The sequence below is a fragment of the Microplitis demolitor genome, chromosome 7 (assembly GCF_026212275.2).
Source record: "Microplitis demolitor isolate Queensland-Clemson2020A chromosome 7, iyMicDemo2.1a, whole genome shotgun sequence".
Taxonomy (NCBI): Eukaryota; Metazoa; Arthropoda; class Insecta; order Hymenoptera; family Braconidae; genus Microplitis; species Microplitis demolitor.
In genome coordinates, this window is record NC_068551.1 from 3,652,393 (window position 1) to 3,673,073 (window position 20,681).

At 27.6% G+C, this 20,681-nt stretch overlaps 1 protein-coding gene across 1 annotated transcript; it reads left to right on the top strand.

Annotated features, from left to right (window-relative positions):
- Positions 1 to 15,445: 15,445 nt before the first annotated feature.
- On the top strand, positions 15,446 to 19,948 carry LOC103576908 (uncharacterized). Its single transcript, XM_008557353.3, has 3 exons — positions 15,446 to 15,904; positions 16,452 to 17,219; positions 17,330 to 19,948. The coding sequence occupies exons 1-3, from the start codon at positions 15,842 to 15,844 to the stop codon at positions 19,163 to 19,165; spliced, it is 2,667 nt and encodes an 888-aa protein (XP_008555575.1). The 5' UTR covers positions 15,446 to 15,841; the 3' UTR covers positions 19,166 to 19,948.
- The last annotated feature ends 733 nt before the right edge of the window (positions 19,949 to 20,681 follow it).

Genomic DNA, 20,681 nt, shown 5'->3' on the forward strand with positions numbered 1-20,681 from the left:
CGGAAGAAAAATTTTGTCGCCCCACAAAATTATTGTTTCCAATTCATAGTGATGATATTTTTTTGAGCCAAGAAATATTTTTTTTTCGGTTTAATAACCGTATCAATTATTTCAAAAAGTTGTATGGCTGCCTAAATTAGTAAATATTTAATATTTGCCGGTAAATTTCGCTAATTCACTCTTAGAGAGTCAAGGAAACTAAGACACAACGAACCATCACAAAATATTTCTTTTTCTGATTTTTATGACCGCACATGCTTTCATTAACTTAAGAATCAAAATTTTAAACTTTCTCTTCACAAAAAAAATTTCGACTGAAAGTAAAGATTCTTGATTGAATAAAATTTTTTTTTAAATCCTCAATTTTTTCAGATAAAGTACAAAATTCCTCTGACCAAAACAATTTCCTCGGCTCAAAAAAATCATGACTTGATTCTCAAAAACTTTTGTTTCAAAATATTGTCTTGACTCAAGATAACTTCATTTTGTTTTCAAAATTTTTCAAGTGTCCTATTCTACCCCCGCCATTTTATTTTTCTCCAAAATCCTTAAAAAAATTTATACCAAATTTTGATATATATTTCATACTATTCTTATCAAATATAATTTTGTACTTATCAGTAAATCATGACTTCTTGTTGCAGATAATCAGTAACTCTTATCGACACGTCAGTTTGATCTCAAGGTTTCGATTTACAACTAGCTAGTGCCCGACATTGATCGCTCATCCTTCTAATGCACCACAAATCTATTCAGACACCTACTACACAGTATTTGACGTTTCAATTAGGATTATAACTCCCGATCTAATTAATTAACCCGATAAATCAACTCTCCCATAAAAGGTATTATGACAACATTAAAAAAATATTCAAAGAAACCCATTGCGTAAATCTTAAAAATTTATGATTTATTTTATGTAAATATATTGTTTTTTTTTTCGTCATTTTTCAACTATCCTACAAATCCCAAGTTGGCTTTTTATTTTACAAAATAAGGGATAACGGATACATAAGAGAAACGGCTATGATTGGCTTGATGTATCGAATTCGATATAATAATGGATTTGATATACATCATCGTACTTTCAATTTACATATTTATATATGTAAGGATAATCTAATCACTTTCGATCGCGATGCTATACCTTCTTATTTTATTTTTCCTCTTCGGTTAATGTAATGTAAAACGTCAAATTATTTATATATGCATCCATAAAAATACTCTCTAAATAAATAAAAAATAAAATTCACTATAAAATAACAATAACAATAAATATCAACAGTTTTTTATACAAAAATAAAAAGACAATCTAAACAACAATTGAATAATTGCTTCAATATTTTTTACATGACGTAATATTTTAACCGTGTCGTCTATAATTTTTTTATCACGTATGCATTATATATATATACATATATATATATGATCGTAAATCTCAATTGTCTGTATACTGACGACATTCGCCATTACAATTCATTGTCTAGAATATCTGTCACCGGCATTTATAACTAAATAATAAAATTAACGCGACAATTAATTTAATATTTAAGTGCATACGTGCGCTCATTATTCAAGGAATTGAATAATTCAAAATATTTTATCTAAGGACTCGTTTGAGTGTAAAAGTTATCATTGTACAGCAGTAATCGTATCGTCTAAAGTATACCCTTGACGAGAAATAATCCACGCGACATCTCGATCTAAAATTTTCATTGTATAGTGAATGGAAAAAATATTAGTAGAGCTTGAGAAGAGGAAACAGAGCAGAATATCTTCTGCAGTAATTGAGCTGTTGAAATATTGATCCTTGGTTTTGAAATTTTAAATGATAAGTCCCATGTGATCCTATAATCGCATTCAAATAACTACATTGAATTAGGGTATTAAACATATAGACAGTTAAAGAGAATTACATTAAATTTGTCTGTTACTGTCTGCTACTTATCAAGGCATCAGTCTCGTTTCAAGTACGTCTGCCACTGTTATGATCTACATCATGATACTGAGTTTAGCCGACGTCTAATAACTTTTTGTTTTTCTTTTTTTTTCCAACCAATAAATTATGAAAAGAAAAATATTTCAAATAATTGCACTTAGAGTCTTTTTAGTTTTCTACATGTGCATATTTTTAGATTTTTTTTTTTTTTAATTAATTAGTTGAGAAAAAATTCGAAAATTGTTAAATGTCTGATACTTTAGGATCATTCCATGTTTCATGTATATAAATATATATATATAGAAATATATATATGAATGTATGATATGGATATCTTTTTGCAGAGATTTCACATTAAATATATTATTTATCAAACAAATGGTAAATATATCGCGATATTAATTCCAAAAAGTCATATTTTTATCCGCCCTTTTCGCTTTAAGGACTTTCCAAAAGCCAAAAGGGCGTGAAAAATTGACAAATAAAAATTTTGAAAGCCTAAAGGCGTGTGACTTAAATTATCTGTCCTTTTGGCTTGATAAAATTTTTCAAAATTTTGAATTTTTAAATAAGTCTCCAAGACGATTGAAGTAAAAAAAAATTATATGTGCTTTTGGAATTAGTAACGCGACATATGTAGATGTATGTATAAGGGAGAGTGGGGGAAAATGGGCCCCCTAAGAAAAAAGTGCTTATACGTCATATAAATGTAAGCCCATTTTGACCACGTCTCTCCCCTATCACACGTGTGTATATATATGTATATTATAGATATCTTTGAATAAAATTAATATTGAATATATTATTCATCAAACAAACGGTAAATATATTTTGTTGATATTTATTTTCAATCGCGTATATGAATATTTATATTTTTTTCTATAGAATTTATTTTAAAAATAATATCAGAGAGATGAAATGAGTTTATTTCCATTTTATTTTAATATTTTAATGATATGCATTAAAATATATGGTGATATTATGTATTAAAATCTAACAAAATATAAAACTTAATATTTAGTGGGGTATTATAAAGTGTTAACGTTTTATTAACAGCGATTGCTATTACGTAAAATTACTAGGTGTTCATAAATGCACAGCATGATGTACGCTTTCAAAAATACTCGCGTTTTCATATTATATAGAAAATATTAACAGAGTTTATATTTAATGACATCGTAAACTACATTACACTTTTTTTAATTTACCATTAGCAAGTATTATTATTTTTTTTTTTTTAATTATAATACTTATAGTAATAAAATGATTTTTAATTTATAAAATGAAAAAAATTTTATCTTTTGTATTATATTTTTTTTTTTTTAATGAATTTTGGCCTATCCAAAAGATAAGAAGAAAAAAAGTTTATGAATAATAGACTTGTTAAACTTGGCGTTGAAAAATTTAAAGCGGGAAAAAAAATCCTATAAAGAAAAAAGTTTGGATAAATGAAAAAGTTTTCTTATTTTTTTAATAACTTATAGTTTTTATTATAGAAGAAGCATTCAAATTACTGAGTCTTTATTTTCTTGTACTAAAACCAATTATTATTTTTTTTTTCTTATAATTTCAAATTTTTAATTATTTATTTTCTTTCTCAAAAAAAAAAAAAAATGTAAAAACATTTAAGTAAAAATATTAGCTGCCATTTTTTTTACATGGAAAAAACTAAATATTTTCTTTACATTTTTTTGATTAAAAAATTCTTAAATTTTTTACAACAATGTCTAATTAAAAAAATTGACTAAAACTTAACATACGAGTCCATTTATAAATGACCGCTTATCCTGATAGCTGCCCAGTATGTCAACAAACAATAAAAAAATATGAACGAATAGAGGATATAAAAATACGAGTTAATATTACATACGTCAGCAGTATTAGCTTTTTTTTATCCATGAAAAGTTGGATTATCGTTATAAAAAAAAATTATTATCATTTATCATTATTCTAACAAGGGTAGTAAATTTTTATCATACCCATTTTCCCCAGCCAAGTGACTGAATGACTTGTCATAGAACAAAGTTCCTGTCAAAAAATAGTCACGCATTATATGACACCTTATCTATCCACTTATTTTTTAAAAAAAAACTTTCTTCTGCATTTTATTCCACATTAATTATCTGAAACTATCAATATCCGTCATATCACATAAGGCTACTATATATATGTACATTTGAATAACTCAAAAAAAAAGAAAGCTCACAAATAGTCATTAAGCCGTCGGTGAATAAATTTACAAAATAAAAAAAATAATTTCTGATGAAAGATAATAGAGAAGCGCCTCTGTAACACACTATTATTCATTCTATATACATAAAACAAGAAGGAAATATCGACTTGGTTTTCATGCTGAATACGAATGTGTGGATTTAATAAGATTTATCGTCGTTCAGGGCATATATACTCCACTTTGGACCTTAATGTTTTAGGACGAGCTTATTCAGCTTTATTTGCTCTATAAAGTTTAACATTAACAGATATTTGTTATAAAACACAATTGTTCCTTTGATATAATTTGCATTCTTAATTAATTATGCTCATTGTTTAATTTGTCCTTTAATGAATAATTCAATTAATATATGCTACAAAATTATAATTACTTACTGTTTTGAATTTATATTTTAATTAATGTGACAGTAACAAGCTAAAATTCCAATCAATTAATTAACTCATTAATTAATGACTTATAGAAATAAATTCATATACAATTAATAATATAATTAACGAGGACAATTACTATTTGCATTCGTGCAGTCATACAAGTTTTTGTAATATCAATGAGAAAGTTCCGTATGCGGGTAAAATTTCTCAATTTTCTCTTTGATCGAACTGTGAATCCGTAATAATATACTATGGAAATACGAGATATTTGATGTTTAATCAAAGCTATTTTTAATTAAGACTCTGGATACTTTTAAAATTAAATTTATATTTTTTAACCCTATGGAAATTTGAATTTTTAAATAAAACTTTTTTCGAAATTCCGGGTTTACTTTTTTTTTTAATAAAGTTACACGTAATTAGCTATTTTTGCAGAGAATTGAATGTTGTACAAATAAGTCTCTTATAATTTTTTTATAAATTTAATATTTGAAAAGTTGCTTGAGGTCAAAGTTTAATTTATAGAATTTTTAATATTTTTCCACTTTTCTGGTGAAACTATCAGACATAACAAAATACTTTTTCGTAAACCGTTTCGTTTCCAACAAATAATCCATTGTTTTTTTCAAAATACTTGAATGCTTTTCAGTTTCTTGCATTATAATTGAAATGAGCCATAGTACAACTTTTGGAAACTGATGGTCGATTTTGAATGCAAATAATTAAAGGGCATTCAAGAATTTTGAAAAGCTCGTAGAAAAAAAATGTACATTGATATTTTTGGTATACTTACCCGTTAATGAGTTATAAAATTTCAAAATTATAAAAAAATTTTCCCATTGTTCAAATGGAAAATGGAAAATTGCAATCAGGAAGTACTCAAAGTTGATATTGAAGGCTCAAATTTGAACCAGTGTTTTTTTACAGTTGAAACTTTTGGGTGTGGCTTAAAAAATAAAAAATAGTTGATTTTTGAATCAGTCTAATATATTGTTGAAGTTGTACTTAACTCTTTAAAAAAATATGAAATTTTGATATTCAAATTACTCAAAGATTTGAACATCAATATACTAGTTTGTGTGCACATAATTTAGTTGTATAAACACAAGAGACGGGTTTAGTCATATTTGTTCAGAGTGTATGTATATGCATGATAAACTCTCTTCAAATGCACTCACACGTTTCATCTTCATAACAAAAATCGACGTGGGTAATTCAAACATAAATTACAATTGAAATGTCAAATATTTATTCCCTTAAAAACTTCATTCTGCACTTACGCGTTACATGGGTCTTTGATGAAAATTTCCAATTCTCACATAATGCAAAAACATTGCATGTATACATCTATTGATGTACATATATAACGCAATGAGGATCGATACTCTCATGACCTCCGGAGATTTTAAATAAGAGAAAGAAGATATAGGTCATAGTTTTCATCGCTTTCTTGTTAAGACTCTATACTACTTCAGACTAGACATCAAGCCCTTTTTACTATTATTCCACGTTTAACTCTATAAAATTTATCAAATTTATCGCTCGCACTTTGCTTTGACAGGTTAATAAGAAAAAGAAGTATTTTAAATTGACTTTCTCATCTAAATTGTCACTCTAAGATTATTTAATAAATATAATCGTCAATTTTATCTTTCAAAAAACATTAAATAGTAATAATTATTATTATCATACTGTAAAAAAAAAACGGGGTAAGTCTGAGCGGTGTAACTGTTGAAATTTTTGGTGTTAAAACCGTCACCACAGTGTTTTTACTAATTAATTAAATTATTAGTACTTGAAATATGCGCGTAAAATTCTTTACTTTTTAAATAAATTATAACAAAATCAAAATTTCTTCCAGATAATATTCATTAATATTTTTTTTAATATCTGTATGTGGAATTTTTTTTACACCAATTTAACACCCCTACGTGGTGTTAAACTGAGTACACTTTTAATACTGCTCTTTCTACACTATATTATTATTATTTTTATCACAGAGAAGTTGACCCGATATCAAAAGACCTGGGTTCGATTCCTGGACTAAACCACCATTATTTTTCCCCGGTTTCTTTCTATTATAACATTGAATGTATTCACAAAAATAATAATAACAATAATTATTATTATTATTTTCTTTAAAACTTTATAATCACTGTTTAGTTCAAGAATAATATTTACAAAAATAAAATCTTCAAGTATGATTGCATATAAAAAAAAATAAAAAACATAATTAAGCCGTTGTAAAATGTGTATCTGGGTGAAAATGTCAAGAAGGAAGGACAGAGGAAAAAAAAAATAGAATAGACTTAACTTGAAATGACTTGCTATTACGTACTTTCAACTTCACCCCCGGATACTTCTATATCGAGGTACTTTAAAGTTGATGGTTGCTGCTTAAAACTCTCATTGCCGCCTAACTCATTTCAAACATTATTAATGATAATACATACATATATATTTATTAAATAAAAACATTAAGGTTTTTAATCATCTATATAATTTGTCCTTAATAATTCAATTATCTTGATGACATAAAATATAATTAAACACAGGAATTACAATTATGTATTAGTGAATTTATTATTTATAGTAATTGATTATTTGATAATATTTAGACCATTAATAACTGTCGTGAAAATAGATATAGATAATAATATTCCTTAAAGGAATAGAGGGATAAATGTGTGGTTATAATATTACAGGGTAGTATTAGAGGATACTCAAAGTGAAGGAAGGACTATAGGAAGCTTAAACGGAGCTTTTGATATCTAACACACACTCAGTGATATATAAATCGCTTCGTAAGAGCCTGGAGGAATAATTTATAGCGTATGTCAGGCCAGTGAATGGTGAGTATCGAGATTATGATCGATGAGACAGCTCGCCTGATCTTCACTTTTTCTTCTTACATCATATACATATTGTATAGATTTTTTGCTTCGAAGAATACACGTATGTGCATATAAATATCTACATTAAAAAAATATATACATTAGCAAGTCGGTGGAAAAAGTAAATGAGTTTAGATTTTTTTTTCTACTCGATGAGTTTTTTTTTTTTCTCATTAACGTTTAATTACCAATGAAAAAAAAGTGTTGGAAGAATGTCGCGTTGATTACTGGAGAAAAAAAGCACTGATTTTTTTTATGTTTTTGTTTGAAATTTCTTTTGATAAAAAAAGTGTTATGAAAAATTTAGCGGAATGTCAGAAAGAACTTTGTTTTCAGATTTGTGACCCGGATTTTCATTGTACAAAAGTCACTTATTGTCGAGTACAAAGACAATGTGGCGTTGGTTTATATATATATTTTTTTCTTGTTAAACTTGGTTCACAGCAACATCTTTTCATAAATATATATATTATATATAATTAAAAGTGCGATAACAGAAAAAGTTTAAAAAATAATAAACAAAAATGACAAGAAAAAAAATAATATATATATATATATATATATATATATATATATATATATATATGTAATTATATTATTAATAAAAAAAAAAAAAGTTCTTTTTGTGTCGGTATTTTATTTCTCACGGATTATAAATTTTAAAAAATTAAAACTTAGTTCTTCACTTTAGTTGCGATCATTCGCTTTATTCCCTTATCTCTCGAGCTATTAAAGTTCTGCGTGACATCGTGTACTCTCTTTACTCTAGGCAAGGAGGATCTACGCTCAATATCACCAGAATCTCGCATTTTTAATTAATAAAAAAAAAATTTCATTAAGAAATAAATTCCAAATGTTTTTTACTGAATAAACTCTCAAGTATTCAAATATTATTATTTAATAAAAATATAAAGAATTCAAAATAGGCAGGGGGACAAAATGAGGCAGAGTGACCCCCATCCAAAAAATGATATTTTTTTTTTTTAAATGAATTGTTATCAATTAAAAAATAAAATATTGTTTTTGAATATTTTTAGTGGTCAAATTTGCCCCAACTACAGGAAATCAGCCGAAAAATGAATTGACACTTAAATTTTTTTTTAATTTCACGATAAAAATTTAATAGAATAATTTTTTCAATTTTTGGGCTGGTCCATTTTGTCCCAGGTGTCATGCGTAGGGCTTAAAATGTTCAAAAAAAATTTTTTTTCACTAAATTTTGGGGGTATCCCGTTTTGCCTACCCTACCTCCTTTTGCCCCCTCCTCCCCTATAAATTTCTGAGTAAATATTTTTTCTAAATTATTACTATCGTACAAATCTTTTGCTTTCGTTATCAATAAACTAATACGTAATCGATTTAAGCTGGTGTTTTTTCGTTACACAAAAGATTTACGAAAATCGAAATAAGTATTGAATGTAACAATTAAATCTGTTGACACTGAAAAATTACTGACTTATTTTTGTAACAGACTTTATTTACAATTGTGATTGTAACTCAAATTTAAATTTGCATACTTATAGAAAAAAAATTAATCAGCGATAAATTTTGATAAAGAATTTAGGTACTGATAAAAATTCAAATAAGATTGTTGTGTGTAAAGTATTTATTTATTTATTATTATTATTTTTTTTTTTTTGTGAAAAAATTTCATTAAACGCAAAGACATGTTGGCAAGCGTACAACGAGGCCATCAATCGGGGAGAGATAAAAAGATGGATAAAGGGGAAAAGGGGAATAAAATTCGTCGTGAAAGAAAATAAAAGTAGACTTATTCTTATTATATATGTTATATTTCGTAACATAAAACTCACTACTGTCACTTTTCAAACGTGTTTGCTCGCGTCATTACCACCGATATCTTTGTAGTGCGCACAAATCTTTCGTTTCGCGTGAAATTGACAATTTATTTATATTTTTTATATCTTAAATATAAATATGTTATGTAAATTTTATTTTATACGTTTTTTATAAAATTTTAAAAGGTTTATTTTTCAAAGTGGAAATCTGGTAAAGAAAAAAAATAAGTTGCGATAAAATTCTCAAGAAAGTTAATGATTAAGATTGGAAATAATGAATGAGGAAGTGAAGCCTTGGAAAAGAAGAAAGAAAAAAAAAAAGAATGTCCTGGTCCATTTGTGAAAGTCATTATCCTCGACTATTTTTCAACAATCACGTGTTACTACTACTAAAATACAAGTTGCCACTCAACACTTGAAAAGAATAGAAGCTACATACAGCTTTTTCTCACGCAAGACTAAAAAATAAAAAAGCAAAAAGTTAACGAAGAAAAATCTTGCAATCAATCTACATGACGGAAGCTGTTGTCATTTTAAATACTTGCTTTGAATAATAATTACTCATGTTTAATTGTTTATTCATTGCTTTATTTATAGAAATAAAAAAAAAAATTCTTTTACATACAAAGATACATATTTTTATTAACTTATTACAAAATTATATAATAATGGGTTTACATATAAATAAATTCAATAAATTATACAATAAAATATTTATAATTAAAATTTTAAGAGTAAAAAAATATTTACACAGTTTATCTCTTGATTTATAGGTGATTAAATATAATAACAATTTTTTTTTTATAATATGATTTGTATTGCAATAATAAAATAACTGAAAAAAAATATTAATATGACTTTAGTTTTTTTTTCTTTCAATGGTACACAGAAGAAAAGGCGCAAGAAAAATTTAGCATCATGAAAAATGAAAAAAAATTTTCTTAAAACTAGAAAAAATTTTTTATTTTCTTAAGAATATTTTCGTTTTTAATTTTTAATGCAAGAAATTTCAAAAGTAAAAATTTTTCGCGCCAAGAAATTTTTTTTTCTGTGTACAACCTGAAATTTTTCATTAATCAAATTTTTTAATACAATCATAGTAAATATAATAATAAGAATAAGAATAATATTAATAATAAAAATATTTTTATAAATTCATTAAAATATTATATAATAGTTTTAAATTTAAATAAATAGAAAAAAATATTTATAACTACAATTAAAAAAAATAACATTTTAAAATTATTTGTACTATTTACGTCATGACTAAGGCCAGAATTTTTTCCTTAATTCAAAAATATAACAATTAATAATTAATGGTCAAATTTTTGATATTACGGCGAAAATACTAGTCGTATAGAAAAGTTTTTCAAGTAAAAGTTGTTCAAAAATCAATTTTATAAAAAAAATCTCTCTTATAATTTTTTCTTAGGACTAATAAGGAAGCCGTAATTTCAAAATTAAGATTTTCATAATTATCAAAAATTTGAATCATTCATTATGAATCTTAATTTTGGAATTACGGTGAAAATATTGGTTGTATATGAAAATCATAAGAGACATTTTTTTTAGAAAATTACATTTCCTACAACTTTTGTTTGAAAACTTTTTTTATAAGACCAATATTTTCTCCGAAATATCAAATATTCGAAGCATTCATTTCAAAATTAAGGAAAAAATTTTGTCGCTAGTCATGACTTATAAGTAATTAAATATAATAATATGTAACAATTGTTATACTAATAATATTTTGTACTACGATAAAATCACCAGTAATAAAAAAACTAAATGTTGATATAACTCTAATATTTTTCTGAACAAAATTATTACAAAGGTACTCCTTCGGAAATTTTTAATAAGTCAAATTTTTTATTACACTTATAATTTTCTGGTGACGGTAAACTAATATTTATATTATCATTACTTAAATTATAGCTGCGATTATTTGAATCGTAATTACTTTTATTCTGAACACTTCTTTTTGGCGGGCTCAATTTATTGTCATTGAAAAATGACTTACGTCTCGATATTTCCAGTAGAGTATCACGCATCGGCTTCCGGTCGCAGTCAAAATCATCCTCAGGTATGACAATCATTTGGTCGAAGCTTTTGAATAAATTTTGATCAATAAAAATGGATGTGTCGTCACTAGATTTAGTATTTTCGTCAAAATCCTTAGCAAACATTTGCCCAACAATGCACTTTAGTAATTTATTACAGGATTCTCTGCGCGTCGAGTTGCATGTAACAGGAAAGCTCTGGGATAAAATGTTATTACAATTACTGCTAAATTCTTCATTTGAATCATGATTGCTGTCCTTCACATCCACACCCAGCGGCATAACTTCAGAGTCAGAATTGGCGCGAATCAAATTCATTTCAAAATTCAGCGTTGAGTTTTTTTCCACGAAATTCAAATTAATTCCAGTCTCATCGATGCCAATAGTCGAATAACTCAAATTGCTTTTGTTTAATAACTCAAGCGGTTTAATATGTTCGATATTTGGTATATCGTTTAATTCCATTCCTATTGAGTTGTCAAAACAAAAGTCGTCAAAGCCTTTTCTATTAAATACCGGTGAAGATGTTGTGAAATTTCCACGGGCAATTATCAGCGAAGATTGCGATAAACTTCTTGTCATTTCAACCCATCCAGAGTCTTGTGAATATTTATAATTTGTGTTAACGCTTTCTTGATTATTTATTTTCACATTATTTTTATTCTTTTTGTCACTTCTAGGCGATAAAAATTTTAATATTTTTTTAAAATTATTATTGCCATTATTTTTGTCTCGATAAGAGACTTTTATTTTTTTACTTGAACACTGGAATTTATTTTTACACTTTATCGGCTTTATAATCAAAGAAAGAGAATTATTTTTGCTGCTGCGCGCTCGAAATTTTTTAAATAACTTGTTGAGCATTGTCACTTTATATTTATAATAACTATCACATAAAATAAATGGATACTTTTAAATATTTATTTTTTTGCGGTAAAGTATAGAGAGCACAGCTGTATTTACTAGCACTGAGAGTACCGTATACCTCTCTGTCAATGCGGAAAAGTTTACTTGGTCAAATTTTATGCTTGAAATGCCTGAAATCTCATTTATTTTAAAGAGTGGGGGTGTACTAAACCTCAAGTGAGCACTCGAAGTAAAGTAGGGGTTTCAATTCTCCATTTACGTATTGTACTTGTTCGCATTCAAACTATACTAGATTTAATTTGCTCCGCACGTCATGACAGCCAGGCTGTAAAATGCATAGGGGTAAGAGAGGACAGGGGTAAAAACATCCGGCTTATATTACTAAATTTTACCCAGTTATTTTGAATTTATTACAAGCCTTCAGCGCAAAAAAAAAAGTTGCTAAAAAATTTTAATAACTTTTTTACGAATTTTTTTTTGGTTGAATAAAAAATAAATTTAATAAATATATGATTATAAATATGACAGAATATTTATAAGTAAAAATATTTTATCTAAAGCTGGGGATTAAAAAAAATCAAAAGTTTTTTTAATCAATTCTCTTCTTTTGCTTTAAATCTAAAAAAATATGGATGATAATAATAATTTATCTTCACATGGGCATATATGTATACAGGAATAATATTTTTTGTCATGCGGTCACCCCAACTTCTTTTGTTTCTTCTTTCTTTTGATACTTTTATCTCACGGCGTGATAAGCTTCGAATAATCGAGATCTTTTTACCTGAGACTTGAGAATAAAATTCCCAAGTTGGAGTATCACATAAATTCACGGTTAGATACTTCAACTTCACTTATATATCCACCTACGTAAAAGAGATGAAGATAAAAAGATACTTTAAAAATGTGTTTTTCTCTAATGAGTTTGGTCGTTAGTCTCTTCTCATCGTTGCATTATATATTTGCTATTATGATAATTACTAACGTCACTACGTTATTGTTATTATCCTAAGTATCGAGAAAAACTTCAAGATCCTGTGATTAAAAAATTTTTTATTAAAATTTAAGCTCCATTATTACATTCATATTAAAATTTCAAAGGAGAGTTTCAAACTTTTTTTTTAGTAGACATTTATTTTCATTGTTATTAAATGGAATGAAATTGTCAAGCATTAGATATAAAATTGTCTCGTAATTGAGTCCTTGAAATTGGAGTAAAGTATGTGTACACAGGGTAAATCGATGTTTCGCGGCGCCACAATGACTGGCTTTCTTCCTCCTTGATTCTCTGCTATGCAGCATCTCTGGTTTTTTGTTTTCTGACGTCACACTTTCATCCTTCTTTTCGTGTCCTCACTATTCGGTTCAATTGTTATCTCGAAATAAGTCATTTGATATATATAATTACTAATTTTAACATATTGCTTCCAATTTTGGTAAATTTATCAAAATATCGGTCTATTTTAATCATAAAAAATTAAGCAATTAGTAATTTTTAAAAAAAAATTTTTTTATGAACTTGGAAGTGAAGAAAAATTTTTTTAAAATTAAAAAGAATTCTCAATTGTTTAAAAATGTAAAGTATTTTGAATATTTTTTTTTTTTTTTAATAATTTATTGCGAATGAGAATAATTAAAAAATGAAAACATCAATTTTTAAATTTTTAATGTCAAAAAATAAATCAAGTCAATATATATTTATCAAAATTTATTTATAATCCAAAATTGCAATTTTTTATGAAAGAAGAAAAATTTTTTTTTTAAATTATGGTATTTTTTTTTTTTTTTTTTTTTTTTTTTTTTTATTAAAGATAATTTGCATTTATTTAAAAATATGTTTTTTTTTTAATTTGTTACGAATCAGAATAATTAAAAATATGAAAACGTATTAATTTTAAAATTTCAACTGACAAAAAATAAATAAAGTCCTTATATATATTTATCAAAATGTTATATAAATCCAAAACCACTATGGTTTATTTATAAACACTGAGTAGTAATGAAATTTAATCCGTCATAAAATCCACATTAGCTTCATTTATAATAGAATAGAATAGAACAGATAGTCCGTATATATTCATACGAACGTGTGGGTATTATTGTATACGGGAGGTTCATTATTTACCGGAGGAAACACGAAGCAAAGGTATTTTAGTTTGTAACTATAGCCACACAAACTCGCAGAGTATTTAATGTATGGCAACAAAACGAAAGTTACCGATGCTTGAAATAAATTTATAATATAATTATAATAAAAAGCACGATTATTACAATAGCTCATGTGCGAGCAAGCAAATCGAGCTAAAAGTTCGGCTAAATATATTACCCGCGGTAACAAGATAGGACTTAATAGATCCGAGGTATGGTTCGTTTGGTTACGGATTAACAGAGAATACGAATATTCAGGTACACAGAATATTGTCATCCTGTACGTAAAGCTGGACAATATTATCGCCGTGTAACTCTTGGCTCCTGTAAAATAAACGAAAATTTTCAGTCGCTGTTCTACATATTGGATTTTCATCAATCTAATTTGTTACATGCAAATATACATACAATACATAGACTTTTATTTAAATTTCCAATACATAAAAATTTATTTAAATATATATGTGACTGTATATATTTATTTATATCGATTAAAGCAAAAAAATAAAAATCTATCAGTATATTTAAGCTGAAATTGATAAAAAAAAATTTATTGAAATAAAATGTATACTGTACGTCTGCACAAAGCGACGATATGGATCACTTGGAAATATTTATGACTCAATAAAAAATAAAATTTTATTTATGAGAAGAAAAAAAATATAACAATTTTTTTTTTCCCATAACATTTGTAATAAAATATTTAAAATAAAATATTATGTTATGTATGTAAGTACAGTATGGAGTTCATTAAAAATTCATAAATGTTAAAATTTTTACCTGAACTTTTAAAAACTTACTGTATGTATTAACGATTTATGATTAGTATTGTAATTTTAAGAGACAGACAACCATTTACTAAAAATTATTTTATTACGGTCGATCCAGCGTCAGCCGGGGATTAGTTTGTCGCCTAAATCTCAGCTTGACGTCATTGTCTAGCCCTCATGTATTCGGCAAAGTACAACAGCGTCAGGTATGTTCGCTTTAAGTTTCATTAGGGCTTAAGACCTTTTCGTCTGACTACTTATACAAATATACGCACTGTACATCGTACTTTGCGTACAATACTCATTGAACTTACAACTTACCTGAGTAAAGTAATATTTTACTGGGAAAATCTTAAAGACAAAAGTATACTTTGGTAAAGATGTCGAGGTGCAGATAGCAGAGGCCAGTTGTCCTTTGGTTTAGCATTCAGTTTTCAAATGGTATCACTCGTTCGTACAACATCGGTGTATGAGTTTTAAATTACAATTGGTCAAAAGTACCCCCCACCAATTATTCAAAGCGTTTCGAACCACGTTAAGGACAGGGTGCATTTAGTTACTACGTGTCTTCATATATTGTTTGGTGTCGGCAGAGTCGGTTTGAATATTAAGTGCTAACAGTTTTAAGTGAATAATCAAATCGCATAAATTATTGTGTGCTGTTGCGTAACGAGTTCAGTTTAACTAATTAAATTTTTCAACTTTAATTTTAACGTTACTAGTGTTGTGACTTAATTAAATTTATTTCATTGGATTTAAAATGATGTCGTCTTCACGGATAAATGGTTATATTCATCATCCGGTTATGCATAAAAATCAAGAGGTATTTATTGATTTAATTATTTATTTATTTAAATAACATTGATTATTTATCACTTTTTATTTTTAATTATTTGTAAATTTCTTTTGTACAAATAATTATTTATTTTATATTTTAATTACGATTTACGCAAGTAGAAAACTAACACGTGTTTATTTTTAATTTTTTTTTTTTAATTAATTTAAATTATCAAAATATTTTTTTTTTTTTTAACGGAAAATTCGAATGGACCGTTTTACACCGTAAATTTATCTTCTTTTTTTTATTTTTCGATTTTTAGAGTATGTGCCGTTCTTGGCCACGTTGGTCCAAGTTTTAGCGACACTCAAAAATTTTAAAAATAATTTCTAAAATACGCAATGACAATTAATTTTTTAAATTCCTAAAAACAATTATGTTATTATGATAGAATGGATTTTTTCTAAATACCTGTTCATGAATTAAAATATTGTGTCTAAAAATGAAGCAGTGACCACAAATGCTACTATCCTATAATGTAAATTTATTTATTTAAATTATTTTATCATTTACTTATTAATGTTTTTTTAAGATGTCCTGCGAAGAAAAACAATTTTTTACTCCCACAAAATCGGGTAAACCTGAATGGATGAGGAATGTGTATTTAACGCCACCTTTGCCTGCTACACCACCGCCAAGTCCAGCTTATTGGCAGCCTCCAAAATATATCGCCCAGTACCAAAGTTCTCCAGTACCATCACCGAGTTCAAGTTATTGGCATACACATTGCAGCTTACAGCGGCAAAATACCCCAGTATCACCGGAAATGCAAGCTTATCAACATGTTTCGCCGTGTACATTCCAGCCTAACATCACCCAAACGCTGCCAACCAGCCTAAGTTATCAGCAAGCTCACTATCTTCAGCAGCAAAGTACTCCAGCATCTCCAGCAATCCCATCTTACCAGCAGGCTTTACAATATACTCAGTGCCAAAGAACTCAAATGCCGGCACTGAGTTCGAGTTATTGGAGCGCTCCAAAATACTATTATCATTATGAAGACACACCTGTGCTTCCAACGAGTCCGGGTTACAGATATGGCTACGCTCCACCGCACCCTCTTCAATGCCAAAGTACTCCAGTAATACCGGCTGATTTACCTGTTGAGCCTGCACCTGAAGTTAATACATTAATCACACCTGTAAGCTCTGTTCAAGATCTAGATAAGATAATCCGAGATTTTGAAACGGGTTATTCATCTCCACGTAAGAAAGACAATGACTCACCTGGTGGTACTGGAAAATTTGTTAAGAAAATGGTTGCGGCCATTGAACAAAAGTTTACTCCATCTGCATCTAAGGTTTGTTTATTTTTATTTCTTATAAAGTCAATTTTTTAAATTAATAATAATAATTATTATTATTATTAATTAATCGATTGTAATATTAATAATTTTTTTTTATTTTTCAGAGTTTCCCTGAAACGAAAGTGCGACACAATAATTCAAAATCAGATTCGAAAAATTCTTCAGGTCAAAAATCATTGAACGGTACACTTTTTCACGATTCATCAGTAAAGAGCGCAGAAAAATCTAACCTTAATAATCAGGAGTCAATGCAAAGTAATTTTGGTTATAATAGTTCACCCAAGAGAGCTGGAACTTTACCTCCTGTTTATAAACACCAGGAGTCAATGCAAACTGATTTTGGTTACAATAGTTCACCTAAGAGAGCTGGAACTTTACCTCCTGTTCATAAATATCAGGAGTCAATGCAAACTAATTATAGTTACAATAATTCACCCAAGAGGACTGGAACTTTATCCCCTGTTCGCAAACATCAAGAGTCAATGCAAACTGATTTTGGTTTGAACAATACAGTCAAAAGCGCTGAAAAATTATCTCCTATTAGCAAATATCAGGAGTCGATGCAAGTTGATTTTGGTCACAACGACACTCTTATTATTGATAATGATTCTAATTTTGATATGGAAGAAGAAGCAGACTGCAAATATAAAACGCAACCGGTACAAAAAACTGTATCGGCAGTGGTACATATTGAGCCTGAAGTTGTTTTGAGAAAGAAAAGAGAAGTAGCACCAAAACCACCAGTAAGATCAGAGTCATTCAACAAAATAAAAGTTGCTCCAAAAATAGTTGCGGCTAAATTGAAGAAACCAATTGAAGTTGATCATGATACGGAAATAGAATGGATACCAGTAAAAAATCAAAAGTTACCGCGCAAAAATTCATTCAAAAAACTTTTGTCTCTTTTGACTGGTAAAAAGAAGCAACCAAACGGAAGTAAATTTTTCTGTAACCTCAACAAGAGTAATGAAGAAAAAAAATCATATCGCGATTCAGGATACGTTGAGAAATCATCATCATCATCATCAATTTCCTCTCATGGATCATCTAAAAATTATTCATCATCTCAGCAGACCCAAGAAAATATTAAATTCCCACGAAGAAACTCTGGTCTATCAACATTCCAACAGCCAACTGAAGATAATTTTGAAAAGTGGATCGGTCATCCTTTGGAAGACAATACCAGCGAAAAAAGCGTCATCATTACTGACGATATGATCAATAAAAAGGACAGAATGATATTAAATGAAATCGATAGATCCGAAGTAAGAACTTCTCTGGGTCCTTTCTATCCATTGCCTTCTAAAAATATTTTCACAGACATCAAGAAAAAGTTACGAGAAAATTCAGCGAAAACGAGCTCATCGAAAATATCAAAAGAATTTATCAATAGTTCACTGCTGTCTTCATTTTCCAACAAATCTCCAGTCGGTTCTCCGCAGCAGAAACGGTCAAGTCTATGCTTAGACCGCGAACTAGAATCAGGTAACTCATACAAGTCACTCGATATATTTAATCCAGCTCTGCAATTGCCTTCATGGAAATTTCCATCCGACGAAATTGTCTACGATCATCCTAAAAATAATTGGTCACAATCCGAGCCATATATTTTCGAGGCATCACTAAATTACAATCAACAATTCAAAGTGCCGGTTAACGATGAATCTGAATATCATGTACCAAAAATCCACATGCAGACAAGACCCAAGTCTAGCATTTATGAAGACGCGCTGTCAGTTAAAAGGCGCACCGAAAGTTTTGGAACAAGACCAGAGACGCCGAACTTTTTTGTACCTCAGGACACCGAAGAGATACACTTTGCAACGATAAAACCAAGACCGAGGGTACTATCGAGCCAACAAATACTGAAGTTGATGGCTGACGATGAGAGTAATCAGCTCCGCTCACCCTATCTCGTCAAAAATCTCGTCTTTAATTAACTGATTTTCAACAAATTAATTTTAGCAGAAATTTGAGTCAGCTCCAGTATTTTTGTAAAATATTTATCATTCATTTAATTTATTTTTTTATATATTTTAATGATACATTTTTTAAAAGACAGTAAATAATTGAGGCTCAGTCAATAGTATCGTAAAATAAACTCTTAGAGCAATCAATAAAATGATTGAACTTTCTCTCAAGAGACAATTATTGCAATGATTAACTTATAAATATAAATGTATATATAAATGTCATTGAGTCCATTGTATTTGGATAATTATAGCAAATATCTCAATGTGATCTCATATTTTATCAACAGCATTTAAAAATAAACTCTTGGAGCTATCAGTTAAATGATAGAGTTCTCTTAAGAGACAATTATTCTATAATTATATTCTACAGTAACACAAAAATCGAGTCCATTATATTTGAGCATCGAATATCTAAATGTGATCTTTTATAACATTATAAATAAACTGGAGCCTCAATTATTATTTAAGTAATTATTAGAATTAATAATTAACCAAATAATAAAATTAAGATAAATATTTTTTACATCAATGGTTTATTAAAAATCATTTAATAATATATTACATAACTAGGGCAGTAAAATAAGAAAAGTCTCAGAGCAAACATGTGGTCTGAGGCTTTCCTTTTTACTGGCCAAGGTGCGTATACTATTTTTCTGCTCGACGAAGCCGGAAAGTTGCAACTTCGTTCAGGGCAGCGGCCCGAAAGTTTCCACTTTCCGGCCGGAGGGCAGAAATATAAATTATTGTGTTTAATTATTTCAGAGAAATAATTTATTTTATAATTTAATATTAAAAAATGTAAAAAAATATATAAATAAATTTTTATAGTTTATTGAATAAATGATTTATCACTTTTATTTTTTAATTAAATTTATAGCAAATAGTTCCTGCATGTAAACCCGTTTATTATGTTTTTTAAATTTATTTACTCCATAGCCTAGAATGCGATATATTTTATGCATATATATTTCAATATTAAATATTGAGCTATACATAGTGTTTATATATTTATATAAAATAAGTAAATTTCCTTACACTAAAAATAAATACACCGAAAAAAATCCAGAGTAAATTTAGCGGTAAGAAAAATTATTTCCAAAAAGATTATAAAAAATTAAATATGTGGAATTTTTAAATTTCAGACAAAGTAGATCTTTAAGTGGAATTCAAAAATAAATTTTTGTAATTTTGACGGTAAAAAAAAGTTTATCTAGGATTTTATATAAGCGAAATTTGAGTAAAAAAATAACATTTTTAAAAAATATTTATATTACATTTTACCCTTGGTCCGAAAAAGTTAAAAAACCTCAAATTTGTAATTTTTTTATTTTTATGGTCTTATTTGTTTCTAATGGAAATTTTTTTGGAATGAGGGTAACATGTAGTACAAATACGTTTTGAAAAATGTCTTTTATAAAAGTCCTTTTTTTTAAAAAATGTGCTCATATAAAATCATAGACAAATTTTTTTTTTACTATCAAAA

Bases quoted from the DNA above. Each gene is read 5' to 3' on its own strand.
- LOC103576908 (XM_008557353.3), top strand. From the start codon at position 15,842: ATGATGTCGTCTTCACGGATAAATGGTTATATTCATCATCCGGTTATG. The intron at 15,905-16,451 runs GTATTTATTGAT...TGTTTTTTTAAG, and splicing joins TTATGCATAAAAATCAAGAG to ATGTCCTGCGAAGAAAAACA. The intron at 17,220-17,329 runs GTTTGTTTATTT...TTTATTTTTCAG, and splicing joins TTACTCCATCTGCATCTAAG to AGTTTCCCTGAAACGAAAGT.